This window comes from Capricornis sumatraensis, chromosome 1 (assembly GCF_032405125.1).
Source record: "Capricornis sumatraensis isolate serow.1 chromosome 1, serow.2, whole genome shotgun sequence".
NCBI lineage: Eukaryota > Metazoa > Chordata > Mammalia > Artiodactyla > Bovidae > Capricornis > Capricornis sumatraensis.
In genome coordinates, this window is record NC_091069.1 from 94,815,193 (window position 1) to 94,838,896 (window position 23,704).

General features: G+C 43.3%; 1 protein-coding gene across 4 annotated transcripts in view; it reads right to left on the reverse strand.

The window, feature by feature from the left end:
* Nucleotides 1-23,704, reverse strand: part of SFXN5 (sideroflexin 5) — a 124,621-nt gene that overhangs the window by 66,009 nt on the left and 34,908 nt on the right. For all 4 annotated transcript variants that reach the window (XM_068966139.1, XM_068966152.1, XM_068966146.1 and 1 more), the window contains 3 exons: nucleotides 17,421-17,447; nucleotides 16,849-16,903; nucleotides 14,664-14,689 (listed from right to left, as the gene is read on the reverse strand). In XM_068966139.1, the coding sequence (XP_068822240.1) occupies nucleotides 14,664-14,689; nucleotides 16,849-16,903; nucleotides 17,421-17,447 (108 nt within the window). The remainder of the gene's footprint in view (nucleotides 1-14,663; nucleotides 14,690-16,848; nucleotides 16,904-17,420; nucleotides 17,448-23,704) is intronic.

Consider the following 23,704-nt stretch of genomic DNA (forward strand, 5'->3'; position numbering starts at 1 on the left):
AACGACTGAGTGGTGAAATTTAAGTCAGGGGAAGACTATAGGTACAGAATCGTCTTGCTTGGCAGGAAAACGACAGAAATATTAGTCCTGCCACCCTCCACCCCATCTTCATTCGGCTAGTCCCTCCTCACCTCTGGCTTTCCGGTCAGCTGTCACCTCCTCCAGGAAGCCCCCGCCAGCCCTCAAGGTGACATGGGTCTCCGTCACACGCTCTCTCAGCACCCTGCCTGCCTTCTTTGCAGTATTTATCTTGGTAGTAAATATATGTTTAAAATCTGTCTTCCTTGAGAGCTTCCAGATGCTTCAGAGGGATGAGACCACATAACATTCACTTCTCAAATACCTGGGAGTCCTCGCCGGCAAAGCAACAGTCCTTTAGCATCACACGCTTTTCCTCCACACTGATGTGCTCAGTTCTAAAATGTTCCTCTTCATTTTCAAAAGACCTTGCATGGGCTCCGGTACTCAACAATTTGCCTGCTTTTTCCTTCGACTTTGTCTCCATCTTCTGATTTCTATAGCTAATGGTCCGAAAAGTAACACTCGGGCACATTAGGGGTGCTGCTATTTAAAGCAGCCCAACCATTTCAAGAAAATATCTTTTGTCAAATGAATGTTTGTCCCTGACTGGTCCATTCCAGTGTAACTGAACCCCACCTCTTGGATGGTATAAACTAAGCCAGAGCTGCAGTCAGAGGCAAATCAGACACCAGCCATTTTGGTGTCTGATCACAATGGCCAGGAAGAAAATTGTGGTTGGGATTGAAATGTGTGAAAAAGTGGAGTCTGGGATGAAGAGGGTTGGGAGATGTGAGAAAGGCCCTGAGACTCAGCCAAATCCTCACGTAAGTGAACCCTCCATGGTCCACCCGTCCTCCCCACAGAGAGGATGTGACTTATACCAGCACTTTTGCAGAAGTGGGGTTTCTAAGTCTACACAATCATCTGCAGCATTAAAATGAGCGGGTTCAGAGTAGATAGGGCTCCTCAAGTCCCAAGAAAACGTCAGGTTTGGAAGTAACCCGAGACCTCTGAATTCTCTGACAGGATGCTCCTGGTCTGCCCTCCTCAGCCTTCCAGCTGGATATGAGGGGTTTCAGGCTTGAGTTGCGAGACTCCCAGAATGACACGAGAGAGGAGAGGAGGATGGCAGTGTCAGGGAGCTCAGGGCCGAGAAGGGAGACACAGAGGCCGCCTGGGAGAACCTTAGGCTCGCTGTCCTGAGACATTATGCGGGCCAAGGGTAGAGGCTGGCAGCTGGAGAAATGCAGAAAGGGCAGGATGGGGGCCCACACCCTGGCCCTGCCTCTCCCAGCCACACGTGCCCAGAAAGCACAGGGCTGCATATCTCTTGAAGGAAACCTGAGGACTTAGATGCCAATTGTCAGAAGCGATCACAGCTGTTGGGGGTCTTTCTGGGAAGGTACCTGAAAAAGGGGAGCCATGAACTGCACCCGCCTTGGGAACAGCCTTGGTGCACTGGCTTAGCCGCCATGCTTATGTATAAATTGGGATCTCTTTGCCACACATCAAAGGGGAAAAGTTTCCATCTTCAAATGTTAAGCTTAAAATAAGACACTACATGGGTGCCAGTAGATCTGTGAAATCTGCTGACTAAACTGGCACCAGCTTCTGGGAGAAAACCAGCTCGTTTCTCCTGAGCTCTGGGAGTGAGCAGGATGGGGGCAGGGTTACTCTCAGGCAAGGCGGGAGCAGCATGGGAGGGGGGTGTCAAGTCAGGGATGCTCACCTGCGCAGGAGGTAATTCGGATATTACTTCCAGAAGCATCTTAGCCAAGACACCTGCCAGCCTGACTCACCCCTTCCCTTTATCACTCAGGGACCCAGTTCCTAGCACATTCGCTGGCACCCCATTTCTATTTTGGTAAGCATTTTAGTGGTTTCTGCATGTGTATATTTCTTACCCATTCTATCAGAGCAGGGGCTTCCCTAAGGCATGGACTGGAACCTTCACTCCCCTTCAGACCACGCCCTTACTGAGATGTTCAGCGCTAGCAGGAGACAGCAGGGTCTTAGGAGAGATGATGCGGATGGTGGAAGCCAGGCCGGGGGTTGAAGTGCCCAGACAATCACAGTGCTCCCTCCTTACTGGGCAAGGTGGTGGCCCCAAGAAGGGAGTGGGACCAACGAGTCCTCGCATTGCTCATCCACATCAAAGTGCCCAGATAGAAGGCCACAGGCTCTCCACAACCAGGTCCTCCTGGGACCTGGCCTCTGGCCCAGCTGTTCTGAATCCTGGGATACAGCTACTTGGGGCTAAGAAGTGAGTCTCACCTAGGGAGGCTAGGTGAGTATTGTCATTTTGCTCCAGCTGCCACTGAGACCATCCCAAGTCATGTTGCCCATTAATCCCAATCATGTGTTCATACAGGGTGTCAGAGGCTACGATTCCTATTCTCACATCCTACACATTTCTTCGCAGAGGGATGTTTGCTCCAGGATGGGAGGCACTGGTCCTGGTAGGACATTCACAGTGTCTACTTCAGCAGTAAAGCCTTTAGCAACATGGGAATCAGCACCCACGTTCCTACGACACCTACAAAACAAGGCCGTAGTGGCCCTGGGGTGATTGATTTGTCTTAGGAAGAGGAGAGAGAGGAAAACTACGGGGTGTCCTCAATAACACTTGTGAACGAGAGAGAGTGTGGACATCCCTTGGGTTGGCTAGATTATATCAGTTGATGGCAGCCATTAATTTTGAAAGGGTCCAGTTGACCTCCTATGAGAAATAAGCCCCAAATTCAACTTCTGTGGTTTGAGAGAGACGATACTGCCAAATGATATACTCTTTATTTTTAATCATTGATGGAATATTTATTAAAAATTATTATGGAAGATCCTTGTTTGACTACTTATAGCAATTCTTTTCTTCTTTCTCACTAACAAATCCCTATAATTAGGGATTGACTATATATATCTAGCTAATTTCTAATATAATATAAACAAAACTGTTGTGTGATACTCTGAAGAGGACTACTTAAAGGGAAATGACTCACGTAAGAGGTACATCCTTTTACTTCTCCCTTCTTTCTCCTCCCTGGGATGTAGATGTGATGACTGGAACTTCAGCAGCCATCCTGGGCTAAAAAGTTACTGACACTAGACGCCAGCACTGAGAATGATGTAGAAAAATGGAAGTCTGGATTCAGAATGACTGTGGGTTCTGCCTATCTCCAAAATTCTTTGATCTGAGAGGGAAATAAATTATTTTGTTTAAACTACTATTGTTTTGAACTTTTTGTTATATACAAACGATCCTACTTCTCATATAATCATATACTATGCTACAAAGAAAACCATAATAAATTTCAAATGGCAAAATTGTAGAGGTGACTCTCTCTAAAAATAAGATAAACTAGACATAATAATAAAAGAATATATAATTTTAAAACACAATCATTTGGAATTTAAAATGTATTCTTCTGACTAATTGATTAAAGAGGATTCAAAGCTATAATTTCAAACTTATTTCAAAAATAAAAATATAGATCATTGTATGAAAACATATTAGATATAGCCAAGTATTTGATATATACTCAGAAGCAAATTCAGAGGCCTAAAGAGTTTTTCATTAGAAGGAAAGAATGAGACTAAATAAGAATAAATTCAAAGCAATAAGTTAAAAAAAAAAAAAAGCCAGCCATAACAAATCAAAGAGGAAAAGTGGATATTATGAAGATAAGAATAAATTAGAAAATGAAAACAGAAGAATTGATAAATACATCTACAAGCTGATTCCTAAAAACAACTCTCAAAAATCCAGTTATTTTAATAAAGGAGATGGAGGTGAGAAGTGGGGACAAGACTCAAAGCTCAATCCTAAAAAAGACCATTATATTTTAAGAATCAATATTTAAAACTTTTCTACCAAAGACACCAGAGAGTAAAGAAAGAATGGCTAGGAGAAGAGATTTCCAATATATATACTTCAAAGGATTAATATTCAAATATATAAGGAATTGGGGAAGGAAATGGGAACCCACTCCAGTACTCTTGCCTGGAAAATCCCATGGATGGAGGAGCCTGGTGGGCTGCAGTCCATGGGGTCGCGAAGAGTCAGACACGACTGAGCGACTTCACTTTCACTTTTCACTTTCCTGCATTGGAGAAGGAAATGGCAACCCACTCCAGTGTGCTTGCCTGGAGAATCCCAGGGACAGGGGAGCCTGGTGGGCTGCCGTCTATGGGGTCACACAGAATTGGACACGACTGAAACGACTTAGCAGCAGCAGCAGCATATAAGAAATACTTACAAATTAATTAGAAAAATATAGTCAATGGAAGAATGGGCAAAGGACGTTAATAGCTAATTCACAAAAGAAGAAATGTAAATAGTCAATAAATATATGAAAAGAAGTGAGATCTTTTGTTGTTCAGGGAAATGTGCATTGTCTTTTACACAGCAAGCTCAATTTCTGGGCCCTTAAGAAATCCTCATACTTGTACAAGAAAAGCTTTATAAGTATTTTCCCACAGCACTGTTATTTCTAATAGAAAATTATGAGAAACAATCTAAATGCATCACTACGGGAGAGAATGTTACTCAGCAGGAAAAATGGGACGAGGAGGGAAGGAAGGAAAGAGATCTTTACATAGGCAAACTGCTAAGTGTAATTAAGCTATTTGTAGATAAATAAGTATATTTTTGTATTTTTAATGGAAAAGATATAAAACAAAACAAAACTTTTAGTGATGATTCATATTTATGCAAATACCTAGAAAAAAGTCCTGAAAGTTCACACTAAAATTCTTATAGAGATTACTTCTGGGAACAGATTTGGAGTTCAGGATTGTCAGAGGAACTTTAATATTTTTTTGCATTGTTTGAATTCTGAGTTGAGAGAACACATTCATGTATTACTTGTATAACTTTAAAAATATTCTTTAAAAAATTCTTAGTGTTATTTTTGAATTCCAAAGAACATATTCATGTATTACTTGTATAATTTTATAAAATATATGGAGAAGATTTTTTTAATTCTAAGTATATTTCTGCACTCCAAAGATAAAAAGAGAAAAAATACCAAAAGATCCCAAAGGGAATGGGGGAGGTTTACCTATAAAGAAAAAGAGAATCAGGCCAACTATTGTTCATGTATAAGAGGGGAAAAAAATCATTTCAGATATGCAAGGACTCAGAAAGTATTGCCCACACACTCTTAATATTATTCAAAAAAGTACTCTAGCCAAGCATAGAGAACACACACACACACATACATACATACACACACACACACACACACACACACACACACACGCAGCCTAAATACTTGTGAAGTTTAATATAGGTGTTAAGCAAGGGTTCAAAAAGCTGGTGAGATTCCAGACTATATGCAAAATCTGGGCAAGTGCATATGAATGAAATGGTAGAAAACAGGCTAAGATGGTGTGCTAAAAATCTCTCCCTTTATGAGTAGGATTGGGGAGATCCTATTTCCTATTCAGTTATTGATATTGATAAGGTAAACATCAATGAAATCTCTCTATAACACATTACAGGTAAATGGTAACTAGAGAGGATTAAGATGTTCATCTTCCAAACTACTTAAGAAACAAAAAGGACCAATAAAAATTATCAGTCTAGCATAAATCGGGAAAATAAATGGAAACAGTAACAAACTTACTACTGGATGGCTGGGATAAGTGCTCACAATAACCAGTGGCAGAATAAATATGAGCAAGTTCCATTAATTATTGAAGTTAAAGACAGTTTCTCAAAGTGGGTTAGAAAAAAAAGTAGAATTCAGTTCAGTTTTGTCTATGAGAGACATATACACAGAAATATCACTCTAATGAAAATGTGTAGGCAACAATTTACAAGTCGAACAAACAAAAAGGGAATAGAAATGTTAACATGAGATGAAGTAGAATTCAAGACAACGATATTCAGAGAAGCAGATATTTCATGTGTGTGTGTATGTGTGTGCATCTGTGAGAGAAAGAGAGGTGGGAAGGTGTAGACTGTAACCTCAAGACAAAAATGTCATAAACATACCAAACCCCACTGCACTGAAATGTACACAGCAACAACTATGAGCAATGTAAGGAAATTAAACACACACAATTATGGTGGGAGAAGTTTATAATACTTTCTCTTCTATTTCAGAACAATGTAGAAGTTTCAGAGAAACTACAAAAGGATAAAGATGAGAATGATATGCCTAAACATGCTGATACATATTTAAAATACATGCATAAAATGAAACATTTCAAGTGTACAGAGAAGTCCAGAGGACAGTATAATGAACATCCACACACTGCCAAATCTAATTATTTTGTTAAATTTTGGTGAAAATTTTCTTTTTGAAAGATGAAACATAAAAGCTATGAATGAAGCTCCTCCTGTCCTGCTAGATCCCGCTGCTCTCTCTCTCCAGAGGTAAGTAGGATCATGAATCTGTTGCTGACTGTTCCCATGAGTGTTTCTATGACTCCATGAAAAATATACCCATAAATATATATTATTATATATTGTTATATGTTAATATATAGTATATATGATATTGCTTTACGTATTGAAACATTACATAAATTACACCAGACAGGATTCTTACTCTGCTACTTTCTCTTCATTCATCATTGTTTTTGAGATTTATCAGTACTGACAGTTGTAGCCCTGTTCATTTTTTTCTTTCCTGTGTTGTTTTCTTAAGTATCACTGTCGCTAAGTCGCTTCAGTGGTGTCCAACTCTGTGCGACCCCATAGATGGCAGCCCACCAGGCTCCCCCGTCCCTGGGATTCTCCAGGCAAGAACACTGGAGTGGGTTGCCATTTCCTTCTCCAATGCATGAAAGTGAAAAGTGAAAGTGAATTCGCTCAGTCGTGTCTGACTCTTAGCGACCCCATGGACTGCAGCCCATCAGGCTCCTCCATCCATAGGATTTTCCAGGCAAGAATACTGGAGTGGGGTGCCATTGCCTTCTCTGTGACTTATTTTTCCATTCTCTTGTTGATGGGGATTTCAGTGGTTTTCTTTATTTTGCTGTTATAAACAGTGCTGCAAGTATTTTCTTTTCATATAGAAAGTGTTTTGTGTATGAGGTGAAATCTACCTTTCTTTCTTCTCCATATAGGTAGCATCATTTGTTACAAGGTCCATCTTTCTTCTCCACTGAACCGTCAAATATCAAGCTTCCATATGGGTATGGGCATGTTTCCAAACTTTCTAGTCCACTCCAATGATCTATTTGCCTATCCCCAAACCCAAACCAAAACTCAGTTGGTAAAGAATCCACCTGCAATGCAGGAGACCCCAGTTTGATTCCTGGGTCGGGACAATCCACTGGAGAAGAGACAGGCTCCGCACTGCAGTATTCTGGCCTGGAGAATTCCATGGACTGTATAGTCCATGGGGTTGCAAAGAGCCATACACGACTGAGTGACTCTCACTTTCACTTCTATACTACTTTCTAAGGTGACTCTCCTATCACCACATTCTTGAAAATTGTCTTGGCTGTTCTTGGCCCTTCAGTTCAGTTCAGTACAGTCACTCAGTCATGCCCTACCCTTTGCGACCCCATGAACTACAGCATGCTAGGCCTCCCTGCTGCTGCTGCTAAGTCGCTTCAGTGGTGTCCAACTCTGTGCGACCCCATAGATGGCAGCCCACCAGGCTCCCCCATCCCTGGGATTCTCCAGGCAAGAACACTGGAGTGGGTTGCCATTTCCTTCTCCAATGGGTGAAAGTGAAAACTGAAAGTGAAGTCGCTCAGTTGTGTCCGACTCAGTGACCCCATGGACTGCAGTCCACCAGGCTCCTCCGCCCATGGGATTCTCCAGGCAAGAGTACTGGAGTGGGGTGCCATTGCCTTCTCCCCAGGCCTCCCTATCCATCACCAACTCCCGGAGTTCACTCAAACCCATGTCCATCGAGTCGGTGATGCCATCCAACCATCTCATCCTCTGTCGTCCCCTTCTCCTCCTGCCCCTAATCCCTCCCAGCATTAGAGTCTTTTCCAATGAGTCAACTCTTCACATCAGGTGGCCAAAGTATTGGCGTTTCAGGTTCAGCATCAGTCCTTCCAATGAACACCCAGGACTGATCTCCTTTAGGATGGACTGGTTGGATCTCCTTGCAGTCCAAGGGACTCTCAAGAGTCTTCTCCAACACCAGTTTAGCCTGTTCATTAACTTTTAGTATCAATCTGTTAAGTTCCATGAAAAACCCTGTTATTTTGGTTGGAATTATATTGAATATAATTTGAAGAAAATGAGTATCTTCATGATTACAAATACTTCTACCCACAGTGATATATTTATCCATTTATTTAGTTGAAGGTTTCCAGTGGCCTTCAATAAAGTGCTATAAGTTTTTCCATAAAGGTCTTGCATATCCTTTCTTGAATTTATTTTGGGTAATTTATTTTTTCTTGAATTTATTTTGGGTAACATCATTCTAAGTGCTATTTTAAATGTTTTTTTTTTTAAATCAAAATCTAAATGTTTGCTATAGGCTTATAGGCAGACATTACTTTGCCAACAAAGGTCTATCTAGTCAAGCTTATGGTTTTTCCAGTGGTCATGCATGGATGTGAGAGTTGGACTATAAAGAAAGCTGAGCGCCGAAGAATTGATGCTTTTGAACTGTGGTGTTGGAGAAGATTCTTCAGAGTCCTTTGGACTGCAAGGAGATCCAACCACTCCATCCTAGAGGAGATCAGTCCTGGGTGTTCATTGGAAGGACTGATGTTGAAGCTGAAACTCCAATACTTTGGCCACCTCATCCAAAGAGCTGACTCATTGGAAAAGACCCTGATGCTGAGAGGGATTGGGGGCAGGAGGAGAAGGGGACGACAGAGAATGAGATGGTTGGATGGCATCACCGACTCGATGGACATGGGTTTGGGTGGACTCGGGGAGTTGGTGATGGACAGGGAGGCCTGACGTGCTGCGGTTCACAGGTTGCAAAGAGTCAGACATGACTGAGCGACTGAAGTGAACTGAACTATAGGCATACAGCAATGATTTTATATATTTGTCCTACATCCAGAACTCTTATAAAACAGTAGTTCCCACAGTTTGCCTGTTCTCATGAACACTTGTGTTTCTTCCTTTCCTATCCTGATATTTTTCACGTCTTATTCTACTTGTTAGTCTCTTAGGAAAATGACGGATAGAAGCACTGTTATCAAACCTTCTTACTCTGTCCCAGACATTAAGATTTTAACTTTATTTGATTCATCTTTAAGAATGGTACTTGCAACGGACAACTTAATCAAATAATGGGTGGAACTCAAGAGGGAGGGAATATCTGTATGCTTATGGCTGATTCGCATGGTTGTACAGCAGAAACCAACATAATATTGTAAAGCAATATCCTCCAATTAAAAAAAAATTGATGGGTGGAAGACTTAAACAGATATTTCTCCAAAGAAGACATACAGATGGCCAAAAAACACATGAAAAGTTGCTCAACATCGCTCAGTATTAAGAAACGCAAATCAAAACTACAGTGAGGTATCACCTCACTGTAGAATGGCCATCATCAGAATGGCCATCATCAAAAAAAAATCTACGAATAATAAATGCTGGAGAGGATGTGGAAACAAGGGAACCTTCTTGCTCTATTGGTGAGAATATAAATTGATACAGCCACTATGGAAAACTGTATGGAGCCTTAAAAAACTAGGAGAGACACAGGTGTATAGAACAGTCTTTTGGACTCTGTGGGAGAAGGAGAGGGTGGGATGATTTGGGAGAATGGTATTGAAACATGTATAATATCATATATGAAACGAATCACCAGTCCAGGTTCGATGCATGATACCGGATGCTTGGGGCTGGTGCGCTGGGATGACCCAGAGGGATGGTATGGGAAGGGAGGAGGGAGGGGGGTTCAGGATGGGGAACACATGTATACCTGTGGTGGATTCATGTTGATGTATGGAAAAACCAATACAGTATTGTAAAGTAACTAACCTCCAATTAAAATAAATACATTTATATTTTAAAAAAATAAATAAAAACTACCATATGACCCAGCAATCTCACTACTGGGCATATACCCTGAGAAAACAATAATTCAAAAAGACTCCTGTGCCCTATGTTCACAGCAGCACTATTTGTGACAGTTAGGACATGGAAGCAACCTAGATGTCCATCGACAGGTGACTGGATAAAGAATCTGTGGTGCATTTACACAATAGAATGTTGTTGCTGCTGTTGTTTAGTCGCTAAGTCAGGTCCAACTCTTTTGTGACCCCATGGACCGTGGCCCACCAGGCTCCTCTGTCCATGGGATTCCGCAGGCAAGAATACTGGAGTGGGTTGCCATTTCCTTCTCCAGGGGATCTTCCCAACCCAGGCAGTGAACCCCCATTTCCTGCATTGGCAGGCGGATTCTTTACTACTGAGCCACCAGGGAAGTCCCACAATGGAATATTACTCAGTCATAAGGCAGAAGGAATTCGAATCAGTTAAAGTGAGGTGGATGAACCTGCAGCCTGTTATACAGAGTGAAGAAAGTTTGAAAGAGAAAAACAAATACTGCACATTAGCGAATATATATGGAATCCAGAAAAATGGTATTGATGAACCTATTTCCAGGGCAGGAGTAGAGGCATGACATAGAGAATGAACTTGTGGACACAGTAGGAGAAAGAGACGAATTGAGACAGTAGCATTGACATAGACACTCCCACGTGTGAAACAGATCACTCAGCTCAGTGCTCTGTGATGCCCTAGAGAGCTGGGATGGGGGTAGGGTGGGAGGGAAGCTCAAGACGGAGGGGAACGCATGGATACTTCAAGCTGATTCATGTTGCTGTACATCAGAAACCAACACAAAATAGCAAAGCAATTATCCTCCAAATAAAAAATGTTTTAAAGAATAGTGCTTGCTATGGGGTTTGGTGGTTTTCCTCTTTTTTGACAGATATTCTATTAAGTTAATGAACCTCCTTTCTAGACCTAAATAATCTTTTTTAAAAAATTATAAATGGAGTTATATTGTATCAATGATTTTTCTGTATCTACTAAGTCATCATTTCTCCTTCAATTTAATTAACTACATTAATACATTCTCTAATGTTACCATTTTTGGTAAATATTATAGATATATTTTAATACATTGCTGGATTCAACTTGTTATTATTTCATTTAGACTATTTATGTACAATTTCATAAGTGACATTGGCCTAAAATTTTTCTTTCTTGTATCTACTTATTTGGTATTGGTCTCAAAGTGCCTCATAAATGAATTGGGGAACATTTCCTCATTTTTATTCTCTTTAAAGAGTTTTGTAAAGATTGAATTTGGCTATTCCTTTGAGTGTGGTCACCTGAAAGATCATAGGAGCCTAGTGGTAAGTTCTGGTTTGATTGTTACTTCTTTGGTGCATACATTTTAAGCAACTGATCTAATTTCTTTCTCTTTACAGGTCTTTTCAAATCCTGTATTTCATCTTGTTAGGCAGTTTTTGGTAATCTATACTGTTTTAGAAATGTATCCGTTTTTTCTAAGTCTTCAAATTTACTGCCTCAGATTGCTCAATGCATTCTGATCTTTTAAACTTAATTATTCTATCTTTTAGTCCTAGTATTGTTCATTTGTATCCTCTTTCTTTTTTCTTGCTCAGTATTGCCAGAAATGACTATTTAATTACTCCTTACAGAAAAGCTACAAATTTACCCTAAATATATATTTCCAACAATATCAAAACACATATGTACAAGAGTATCTATTCTTGCTTATTCATACTGGCAAAATAATGGAAACAATCTAAATGTCCATATGTAGGAAAATACTGGAGTGGGTAGCCATTCCCTTCTGCAGGGGATTTCCCGACCCAGGGATTGAACGCAGGATCTCCCACACTGCAGGCAGGTCTTTATTGTCTGAGCCACCGTGGAAGCCATGTAAGAAAATAGTTGAGTAAATTATGGGACTTCCACATAGTAGGTTATTATGCAGCTATTTAAAAAAAAAGAATGAGGAAGATCTCTATAAACTGATATACTGTGATTTCCAAGGTATGTCATTAAGTGAAAAAAACATCAGACAAAAGGGTTATACAGTATGCTGCTGCTGCTGCTAAGTTGCTTCTGTCGTGTCTGACTCTGTGCGACCCCATAGATGGCAGCCCACCAGGCTCCCCCGGCCCTGGGATTCTCCAGGCAAGAACACTGGAGTGGGTTGCCATTTCCTTCTCCAATGCATGAAAGTGAAAAATGAAAGTGAAGTCGCTCAGTTGTGTCCGACTCCTAGCGACCCCATGGACCGCAGCCTACCAGGCTCCTCCATCCATGGGATTTGCTAGGCAAGAATATTGGAGTGGGTTGCCATCGCCTTCTCCGTATATAGTATGCTACCTTTAATTAAAAAGAAAGGAAAATATATTTGCATTTGCTTATTTTTACAAAAAGAAATAGAAGCATAAGATTATTTACTTAGAGAGGATGAGTGGGAAGGACCTCCCATGAAGGGTTAGAGAGGGAAATGGAATTGTATTATGCCTTTTTAATATAGCTAGGTGGTAAAGAACCTGCCTCCTACTGCAGGAGACATAAGAGACACAGATTCAATCCCTGGATAGGGAAGATCTGCTAGGGAAGGAAATGACAACCCACACCAGTATTCCTGCCTAGAGAGTCCCATGGACCGAGGAGCTGGTGGGTCACAAAAAGTTGGACACAACTGAAACGACTTAGCACAAAGCACGCAATATAGCTTTGACTTTTGAATTACGCTGATATTTTATATAGTTTCAAAAATAAATCAATAAAAATGGGGAAACATCTGAAATTCAATGGCAACAGAAACAAATAAACCTAATTATATCTCAAATAAATAACATATACACACAGAAGAAAATAATTCAAATAACTTTTGAACACAGTCCTCTAACTATATGCTGTATATGTAGGATCTATTCCATGGACAAAAAGAGCTTCAAAGAAATCTTGAGGTTTATTTAGTACATTTTGGTGGATTAATATATGTTGGAGTGGCACTAATGCAGAAATGCTGAAGTTCTTTTATTTGTATATACAAGATTTTGTAACTGAATAAATACATTGTTGTATTCTCACTCAGGGAGGAGAAAGATTGTAGGTACGGAATGGAAGGAGGGGATTAATTTTGAGATGTTGGATTGGAATTAGACATATTAGTCTGAAGTCACGATTTTTAAAAAGTTGTAGGTCCTAGATCTGTTTGCTAAGAGGGGCTAGAAGCGATGACACGCCAGTGACAATGAGCACAGTGAGCATACCTAGACAGCTAGATATTGGTTTCTAAATACCATTCCCCTCTGAAGGGAATCAGGCTCTTTGGAGAAATGGATGAGCCCAGGTCCAGAGCAGAGAAACTACAAGATGAGTTTGGAATATCCATACATTGTGCCAGTAAGTATTGAAGTACATAGAATAAAAAACATGTCATGTCAAATGGACAGAAAAATTGCCTTAAGGGTCTCTACTAGTCAAATTTAGCATAATTTTTATATAAAAATGAATAATGACAAAAGTAAATTATTATCCATGGAACACAAAAAATATATAAGACCATACTGATAATTTTAAAAAACAAGAAAGTGGGAGGTAGAAGGGAAGACCCTTATTTATAGGAGGGTATAAATTAATAAATATAGAATGATATTTATGAAATAAATAGGAAATTTTAGACTAGGTAAATATCCTGTTCCCAATCATTTTTCACTTAGTGGTTTTAACATCTGTTGGCATCTTGGCCATCAGTTTAGGCTAATATGAAAAAAGTTACTATAAACATTGATGTATAGATTTTGTACGGACATGTGTATTCACTTCTCTTAAAGTAAATACCTAACTGTAGGATTGCTGACTCACATTGTAAGCATATGTTTAATTTTATAAGAAACTGCGATATCATTTTACACATACACCTGTCCTGAGCCCAGTTCTGATTCTAGGATCACCCCTCTCGCTTAGCTGGCCTCCCAGGCAAAACGTAAGAGAAATGAGGATGTGTGGTGGAATGTTATGCAGCAACGAACTAGGACAAGTTAACACTACATATAACAATAAGGCTCGTAAACAGCTGAATGAGGGAAGCCAGGCTCCCTGAACGTAAATTTATATAAGTGATTCCATTCGTATAAAGTTTGATAACAGGCAAAATGAGGATATAATGAAGGAAATCAGAAAAGTGGTTCCCTGTGAGGATAGTGACTGAGAGGGGTTCACATGAGCTTTCTGAGATGCTGATAATACTGTTTATCTAAGTGATGTTTACTTTGCTGACCTCACATTGTGAAAATTTATCAAGCTGTACATTTATGACAAATGCAACCTTTCTGTACATTCGTTTTATTCCAATATAAAAAAAATTTGAATAAACTTAATTTCAATTTTAAAACTGAACAAAAATAATGCTGAGTTCTTCAGTTTTCAGAAGGCATCCTTACTTTCTGACTTCCCAAGCTCCCTGGAAAAACTTCCCTGTAATCAAACCAGCAAGTCCTAATTACTGACAATCTATGGGAAGAGGTTTGATAACACACATCAAGAGAATTAAGGAGAAATACATGATGCTTTCTACAATAATTCCCCTCCAGGAATTTATCCTAAATCAGCAACTCACTCAAATATTTATGAATGGTGATGTAAAGCTATACATTAAAAAATATTTTAGAAAAGAAAACCCTTTGACGGTAATACTTACAATTGGCGTCCCAAAAGGAATGTAACCTGTGAGAGGACAGAGAAGAGTCAAGCTGTATAATCCTCAGCCCCACCTGCCTTTCAACCGAGATGCCACAGAGACTTCTGACCTTGATCTTAGCAGTGGCCCCAAGAAAAGGGCTCGGGTCAGTTAAGCAGGAGGCATCTCCAGCCCCCAGACCTTCTCTCAGCTCAGCCCTCCCCAGGACAGAGGGCTCCCCTGTGTCCCCCAACCTCTTTGTCTCTGTTCCCCTCAGTTCTCATTCTGCTCCAAAACCAGGGGCCCACTCCTGAAGGGGGCCACCACGGCTGGGGCACTGGCACTCTGCACTTGGTAGTCCTCCCACGACTTCCTCCATGACGTCCACGTCCCTGCCCACACTCCCCATAGCGTCTCTGAAGGCCCTGGAATGTCCTGCACCTTCCCTCATCTTGTCTTTCTAAAACATACCCTTACTTTCCTGGCATTATGACCGTTACTGGAGACTTCGTGCCAGAGCTCTTTGAATCATTAGGTCCCTGGCTGGACAGCCTCAACTGATCAGGAAAGGGCTTGCGTGCGGTGCAGCTGGGCCCTGGGCTCCACCTCATGGCTGCCCACGGCCTCGGACTGTGACACAGCTCCCTCCTTCACCCTCACTGCTGTAGGTGGGCATCCTCCTGTCCCAGCCTCTAGCTCCCAGCAGCCAGTCAGCTGGTGGCCATGCAGCAGGGAAGCACACTTGTATGGGTCACTTCTAGAGAAAATGTTGGTCTCCTGCGTATGCATACCAGGAGACCGCTCTCCTACCCACACCACTGGGGAGAGGCCCAAAGACTAAGGAGAGAATTGCAGGATAAGTTTCTCAGCAGGAGAGCCTACTATGGCCCCGTGCAGGTACTTTGGAGCACCTACAGCCATGGCTACAAGAACCTTCGTTGCCTTGGAGTTCCTCACGGCCAGGCCGGGGTCACCAGGCACTAACTGCCCTGGTTTACACAGTGACATCACCTGGCTGGCTATATTCCCCCACCCTCATGAGGTCGGGCTCTCTGCGGGTGGGGACGCTGACTCAGCTCCTGGACTGAGAACCTCCCCTGGTGGGGCTTCCCAAGGCAGCAGTCAGCCGCCCTGCCACCCGCCCCACACCACCCTGGGAACTGGCGTGGAGGAGGCAGCAGCACCCTGCTGTGAGACTGGCCTCTGTTTCGTGACTCTGGACAAGGACCTTAGCCTCTCAGAACTGGAGGCAGGGCAACCACGCCGGCCCCAGCCAGTGTACAGGCAAGGGCTTTCTAGGCCACTAAGCTGTACATAAGCTGTGCGTCGCTCAGTTGCTAAAGAATCTGCCTGCAATGCAGGAGGCCCTGCTTCAATTCCTGGGTTGGAAAGATCCCCTGGAGAAGGGATAGGCTACCCACTCCAGTATTCTTGGGCTTCCCTTGTGACTCAGCTGGTACCTGGGTTTGATCCCTGGGTTGGGAAGGTCCCCGGAGAAGGGAAAGTCTCCCCACTCCAGTATTCCATCCTGGAGAATTCCATGGACTGTATAGTCCATGGGGTTGCAAAGAGCTGGACAGACTGAGCCACTTTCACTTTCAAGCTGTACATAGAGCTGTCCCTCTAGTGGCCACAGGGTGGGGACTTCCTGGGGGCAGGGATTTTAGACACATTCTCCCATTGCCCCCTCTGCCCTCTGGTCTCCGTGCAATGGGAATCTGCCTCCCTGTGTGTGCAGTGGTGCAAACTCAGCCTGTACATGCAGAGGGCAGGTTAAAAGTAGGATCAGAGACAAGGGAGTTAGACTGGGGATTTACTGCATGAAAGGGCTGAGCAGGGAGCGGGACTTGGAAGGAAGGCATGCTGCCTGCGCAGGTAAGAGAGGAGTGACTCACGGAAGGCAGGGCTGCCGTAACAAACGCCACCCTGAAGCTGCCACTAAGTGAGAGGGGTATCAGCCTGGGGTGGGGGCACCAGATTTACCTGTGGATGCCTGGACTCCAGCCCAACTGCTCAGGCAGAGAAGACAGACAGACACATTTCAAAAGCTCCATAGGCTGGCCAGTCTTGTACAGCTGAGCCAAAATGACCTTGCAGGTGCAAGTGTGGCCGTATGTGCAACAGGATGTAACATCTGATGCCCTTGCAGCTGTGACCCTCGAGAGTGGCCCAAACTGAGAAGAACCAGAGGGTCCCGAGGGCTTACCTGACATTCTAAAAGGCATGAAGATCTTCTCATTGGTGTCCGGGTGTAGAATAGCCTGGCAAGAGCAGGGAACAGGGCACAAGGTGACAACTGGGGAGGGAGAAGGGACGTGGGAGAAGAGAGGGGGAGGAGGTTAGGGAGCCCCCCCAGGGGAGACCCCAGTGGCCTGTAGCTGTATCCTCCCTTGCCTTGTGGCTGGTCAGTCCTCCCTACCATTTGGGGCAAGAAAAAACCAAACATGGGCCACAGGCGGAGCTTCCCCTCCTGACAAATGCTCAAACCGAATGCAGGCAGAGCAGACCATGTCTGCCTTGCAGGCCCTCTGTCCCCCATGCCATGCGCACAAGAAACACAAGGAGGATTCATGAAGAGAACCCACAGGGAAGGAGCTCAGGGGGCCCAGGGAAAGGCAGGCTGACCTGAGCGCTCGTCTTCAGAGATTCAGGCCTGGGTGCAGAGCAAGAAGGAAGCGGGTGGGGTGGGGTGGAGTGGGGTGGGGTGGGGGCAGGGCAGGGCAGGGTTTCAGAGGTCAGCAGAAGGGAACGAAGGAAAGGAATCCAAAATGGAATTACCTGCTTGATTTTCTGTGCGCTCCAGAGCTGGAAAGGAGGAAGGGAGAAAAAGAAACAGAAAGAAAAGGAACAAAAATTAAAAGCACATATTAGTTTAAGGTCTCAAAGCCCCATTTTCTAACCAGGGGCTCCATCTCAAAGGGCTTTAGAGGCTCAGACTGTTTACAGGCAACCAGCTGCCCCTGGTTGTCCCAGCTTCCCTGCACTGGGGGCAGGTGGCATCACCAGGAAGGAAGGCCAGGGATCCCAGAAGAGCAGAGCTGGGGGAACTCACCCAGACTATTTAAACCAAGGGATCTCAACTCTGACTGTGCTGTAAAATTACTTGAAGAATTCTTCCAGCATGTTCCTAACACTCTCTGGTTCATTTTAAGGTATAGATAGGTAAGAAGCCCTGATTTAAATGAAGATATTTTTCATTTAAGTACCTTCATTTCATTTCATTAGGTAGATACTTCAGCTGTCTCCCGGAATCACAAGAGACCACATGGCATAATTTTTCAGAGCTAGACAGACTGCCTGGATCCCTGGATTTGCCACCTCTACCTCTGAGACTCAATTTCCTCATCTGTAAAATGGGGATAATAGCTGGGCTCTAACACTGTTGAAGAGGCATATGAAAAGTGCCCAGAGCAGTGCTGGACACACAGTAGATGCTTTACAAGTGCTAAATCTTATACATATTATTATTCTTATTGTTGTTATCGTTATAAGAAGGTTGTGCACTTTCACACGAATGAGGAGGTTGTTTCTTCCAGCGCAGTGTGGGGACAGGCTACAGGAACAGAACAATTTGTCAATTTCTTCAAATAATAAAAAATACTGTATTTCATTGACTCTGCTGCTGCTGCTAAGTCACCACAGTTGTGTCCGACTCTGTGCGACCCCATAGATGGCAGTCCACCAGGCTCCCCCATCCCTGGGATTCTCCAGGCAAGAACACTGGAGCGGGTTGCCATTTCCTTCTCCAATGCATGAAAGTGAAAAGTGAAAGTGAAGTCGTGTCTGACTCATAGTGACCCTGCAGCCTACCAGGTAGACTGCAGCCTACCAGGCTCCTCCGTCCATGGGATTTTCCAGGCAAGAGTACTGGAGTGGGGTGCCATTGCCTTCTCTTCATTGACTCTAAGACATCATTTATCCTAAGATATACTAATTGTGCCACTAAGAAAGAAAACTATGGCATAATACCATGATGTCCATCAGTTAAAAGATTCACCCCATTTAAGAGATGATAATATGTGATAAAATAACCTTTTGGAATCAAGAAAATACGGCAAGTAAAAATGTACACTGTGGGCAAATGAAAGGCCAGTGCATCTTTACTGGATCAAGAAGGGTATGAGGTAAGAGGGGCGACCGGGTAAGCACTGATGTTTAAAGTTTTATAATGGAATAGCTATGCTTCATTTATATGGCAATGTCATCTGGGATATAAATTAAGCTGCAGAATGCTGCTACTGCTGCTGCTGCTATAATAGAGTTATATAATTGACATACAGATTGTCTGCTACTTACAATGAGGTTATGTCCCAATAAACCCATTGTAAGTTGAAATTATCATTGTCAAAAATGCATTTAATATTAATACATCAAACCTACCAAACATCATAGCTTAGCCTGGCCCATCTTAAAAGGGCACACAACACTTACATTAGCCTACAGTTGAGAAAATCATCTAACACAGAGGCTATTTTATAATATAGTACTGAATATCTCATGTAATTCATTGCATACTGTACTGAAAGTGAAAAACATACTGGCTGTGTGGGTACAGAATGGTTCTAAGTATATTGCTAGGTCCCCCCTTGATCTCATGGCTGACTGGGAACTGCGGCTCACTGTCTGTCCAGCATCACAAGGGTATCAGACCATGCATCGCTAGCTAGGAAAAGATCAATATTCACAATTCAAAGCACAGTTTCCCTGGATGCATATCATTTTCATACCATCATCAAGTCTGTAAACTGTAAGTTGAGCCATCGTAAGTCAAGGACCATCTGTATTAAAGTTTATGCTTTTACCAACAGTCGAGTCCTTAAGTCTAATTCACAGTCTAATCACTCTGATTTTAGATACATTTCAAACATATTTGATTGTCTGCTATTCCATATCCAGAAAGATTAGAGGCAGTAGATTTTTTTTTAAATTATAATTGAGGAACAGAGGGGACTAAAGAAAGAAAAACCAAATGTAGAATCACTGTTAGCCAAAGACAGTATGTGAGAGCATAACAGGAGAGAAGTAAAAAAATGATAATAGGTTGATCTCTCGTTGCTCAAAGAGTGCCTTGCTGAAGCGCAACCCACCAAGTCCCAGCACCGAAGCAGGTGTGACCCCAGGCCTTGGGCACAAAATCCTGACACTCGAGGCTCTCCACCCCAAGTCAGAATCCCCTACATCCGTGTCCCCTCACCCTGTGGGGTCATGGCCCAGATCCTTGAAACAGGGTCCTGCCTTTGAGTACCGGCCACAGCATCTCCCAGAGCCGTCCACACAGCAAACCTAAGTCTATTTAAAAAAAAAAACAACTAAGATGTCTTCATATAATTCTTATAAATAAAGAGAAAGATCCCCCGCCTGATGAACAGCCTGGGCTGAAAACACTGATCTAAGACATTGAAAGACAGTGTAAAGAGCAGGCTTTAGAACCAGCAGTCTGCATTCCTATCACCCACTGGATGTGTGACCCTGGGCAAATTACTTTGCCTCCATGCCAGTTTCTCCATCAAACAATAGGCTGTTGTAAGGACTATGCTTGATGCTCCCAACAGCTGGCATTTCCCTTTGGGTACACAGCTAAGTCTATGCTTTCCAGCCTCCCCACGGTCAGGTGGGCTCACACGACCAGGTGCTGACGGGCTGTAGGTAGAAATGGAGTTTGCCACTTCCAGGCTCGGCCCCAGCGCCTCCCACAGAGGAGCCAGTGGAGGACAGTGAGGCCCTAGAAGGCAGGAAAGCTACACGGTGAAAGGGGCCTGGCTCCTGGGCAATGGCAGGTGCTGGGCTCCTGGGCGCCACTGGACTCCGACCTGAGTGAGAAACAGACCTTACTGTCTAAGCCCCCAAGTCCATGGGGTTTTGTTGCAGCACTTTGCTTAGACTGAGCAACACCGAAGTTCCCTGAGACATGTATGTATACCTGAATACTTGGCCCATAGATCATGCTCCATAAATGCCTGACATAAAGGGGAAGTCAGTCAAATGAGCAGTAGTTTTCAAAGAACTTAATTATTTCTAAATAAATTCATCTCTGTTGTTTCATTCCTACAACATGAGTAGATTACATCACACAGAGCAACTCATCTCAGAGAGACTGAGTGACTCAGCTGTGGTTCCAGACGCCTGGTGGCAGGACGAAGATGGAGGCCTCCTGGCCTCCAGACTCGTGTGCCCCCTGTTCTCTGGAGCAGACTGACGTCGGGTCTGGCCAGGGTGACAGCCAGACCTGAGGCACGAGAAGAGGAAGAGGACCTCGGCTGACGTCACCTGAGGTCCCAGAACCTCCCTTTGATGCTGGGCAGCAGATGCGCTTCCCCAGCACCTGTTCCTTCTCCCCCTCCCCGGGAAGACTAGCCAAGGAACACTTGCTACCCATGGCTGCATCTGTGTCCCTCAAGTTCAAGGGCTGCCTCCTCCATTCCCACCCAGCAATGGGAGATTCAGGCAGGTGCTGGCTCAGCAGCAAAGGCCGAAGTTCAGCAGGGATGTCAGCAGCTAAGGCCAGGAGGCCAGAGCTCGCAGACATATTCCCTCCCCACAACGACACCCACACACACGGTGTGGGCAGGCCAGTGCCACAGATAAGAGGCAATGGCCCTGTTATCTATTTGAGCCTCACACTCAGAAAACTGTTTCCATAAGACAGACGAGAAAAGCAAAGCCCAGCCACACCCAAGTTCTCGCAGGTGGAGCCAGAACTTCAGGTTATGATCTGTGACTTGGATTCCTTCATTCATCTTCATTCATTCATTCACGTTTAGTGAACAAGTGCTATGTGTCAAACATCTTTCTGAGGGCTTTGTACATATTAACTTATTAATCTTCTCAACAACCCTATGCGGCAGGGGGTAGTGTATCTCCCATTTTATAGATGTGGAAACTGAGGCACTGAGAGGTTCAGTGATTTGCCCAAAGTCCCACAATAGCACTGGGATTTGAACCCAGGCTGTCTGGTTCCATAATCCCCATCCAAATCCCTATACATATATCTCTAAATGCTGGCATACCAGTTCACACTGTTCTCTCCCTTAAGGCATCTAGTATAATCTGGAGATCTTTCTACATCAGAGCATGGAGAGCAGTCTTATTCTTCCTAACAGAAACATTGAATGAACATATAAACTTCACCCTATTCAGTTCAGTTAAGTTCAGTCGCTCAATCGTGTTTGACTCTTTGCAACCCTGTGGACTGCAGCACGCCAGGCCTCCCTGTCCATCACCAGCTCCTAGAACTTGCTGAAACTCATGTCCATTGAGTCATTGACGCCATCCAACCATCTCATCCTCTGTTGTCCCCTTCTCCTCCTGCCTTCAATCTTTCCCAGCATAAGGGTCTTTTCCAATGAGTCAGTTCTTTCTACCAGGTGGCCAAAGTATTGGAGCTTCAGCTTCAGCATAAGTCCTTTCAATGAATATTCAGGACTGATTTCCTTTAGGATTGACTGGTTTGATATCCTTGCAGTCCAAAGGACTTTCCAGAGTCTTCTCCAACATCACAGTTCAAAAGCATCAATTCTGTGCTCAGCTTTCTTTATGGTCCAATTCTCATATCCATATGTGACTACTAGAAAAACCATAGTTTGACGATATGGATCTTTGTCAGCAAAGTAACGTCTCTGCTTTTTAATATGCTGTCTAGGTTGGTCATCGCTTTTCTTCCAAGGAGCAAGCGTCTTTTAATTTCATGGCTGCAGTCACCATCTGCAGTGATTTTGGAGCCCAAGAAAATAAAGTCTGTCACTGTTTCCATTGTTGCCCATCTATTTGCCATGAAGTGATGGGACTGGATGCCATGATCTTAGTTTTCTGAATGTCGAGTTTTAAGCCAGCTTTTTCACTCTCTTCTTTCACTTTCATCAAAGGCTCTTCAGTTCCTCTTCACTTTCTGCCATAAGAGTGGTGTCATCTGCATATCTGAGGTTATTGATATTTCTCCTGGCAATCTTGATTCCAGCTTGTGCTTCATCCAGCTCAGTATTTCTCATGATGTACTCTGCATATAAGCAGGGTGACAATATACAGCCTTGATGTACTCCTTTCCCGATTTGGAACCAGTCTGTTTTCCATGTCTGGTTCTAGCTGTTGCTTCTTGACCTTCATACTGGACTTTTAAGCTATTTCCAATCTTTTATTGTGGTAAAATATAAATAATAAACTATACCATTTAACCATTTTTAAGTGGAAGTTCAGCGGCATTAAGTACATTCACACTGTTGTACAGCCATCACCACCATCCATCTCCAGAATTTTTTCACCTTCCTCAACTGAAACTCTGTACCCAGTAACTACTAACTCCCAAATCCTCCTCCCCTCAGGCCCAGGGAACTACCATTCTGCTCTCTTGTCTCTTTGAATTGGACCACTCTAGATATTTCATATAAGTAGAATGATACAACATTTGTCCTTTTGTGACTATCTCATCTTTTGCTATTATGACCCTACTCCAGTGAATGTCCCTGGAGTTACCACTATTATATCAATAACATTAAAGGAAAAGGATGAATGTATGCAAATGATCTCTGGCAGGATATAGAAGAAACTGATCCTTACTCAAGGGAGAAGTGAGAAACTGGCAGACAGGGAAAGGGAAACATTGTATATTCTATTTTCTTTTGACATCTTTAGCATTCAGCAGATTGTTCAGTGTTGGTGGTTTACTCACTAAATTGTATTCAATTCTTGCGACCCCATGAACTCTTCAGTCAGTCAGTCAGTTCAGTCGCTCAGTCGTGTCCGACTCTTTGCGACCCCATGAATCGCAGCACGCCAGGCCTCTCTGTCCATCACCAACTCCCGGAGTTCACTCAGACTCACGTCCATCGAGTCGGTGATGCCATCCAGCCATCTCATCCTCAGTCGTCCCCTTCTCCTCCTGCTCCCAATCCCTCCCAGCATCAAAGTCTTTTCCAATGAGTCAACTCTTCGCATGAGGTGGCCAAAGTACTGGAGTTTCAGCTTTAGCATCATTCCTTCCAAAGAAATCCTAGGGCTGATCTCCTTCAGAATGCACTGGTTGGATCTCCTTGCAGGCCAAGGGACTCTCAAGAGTCTTCTCCAACACC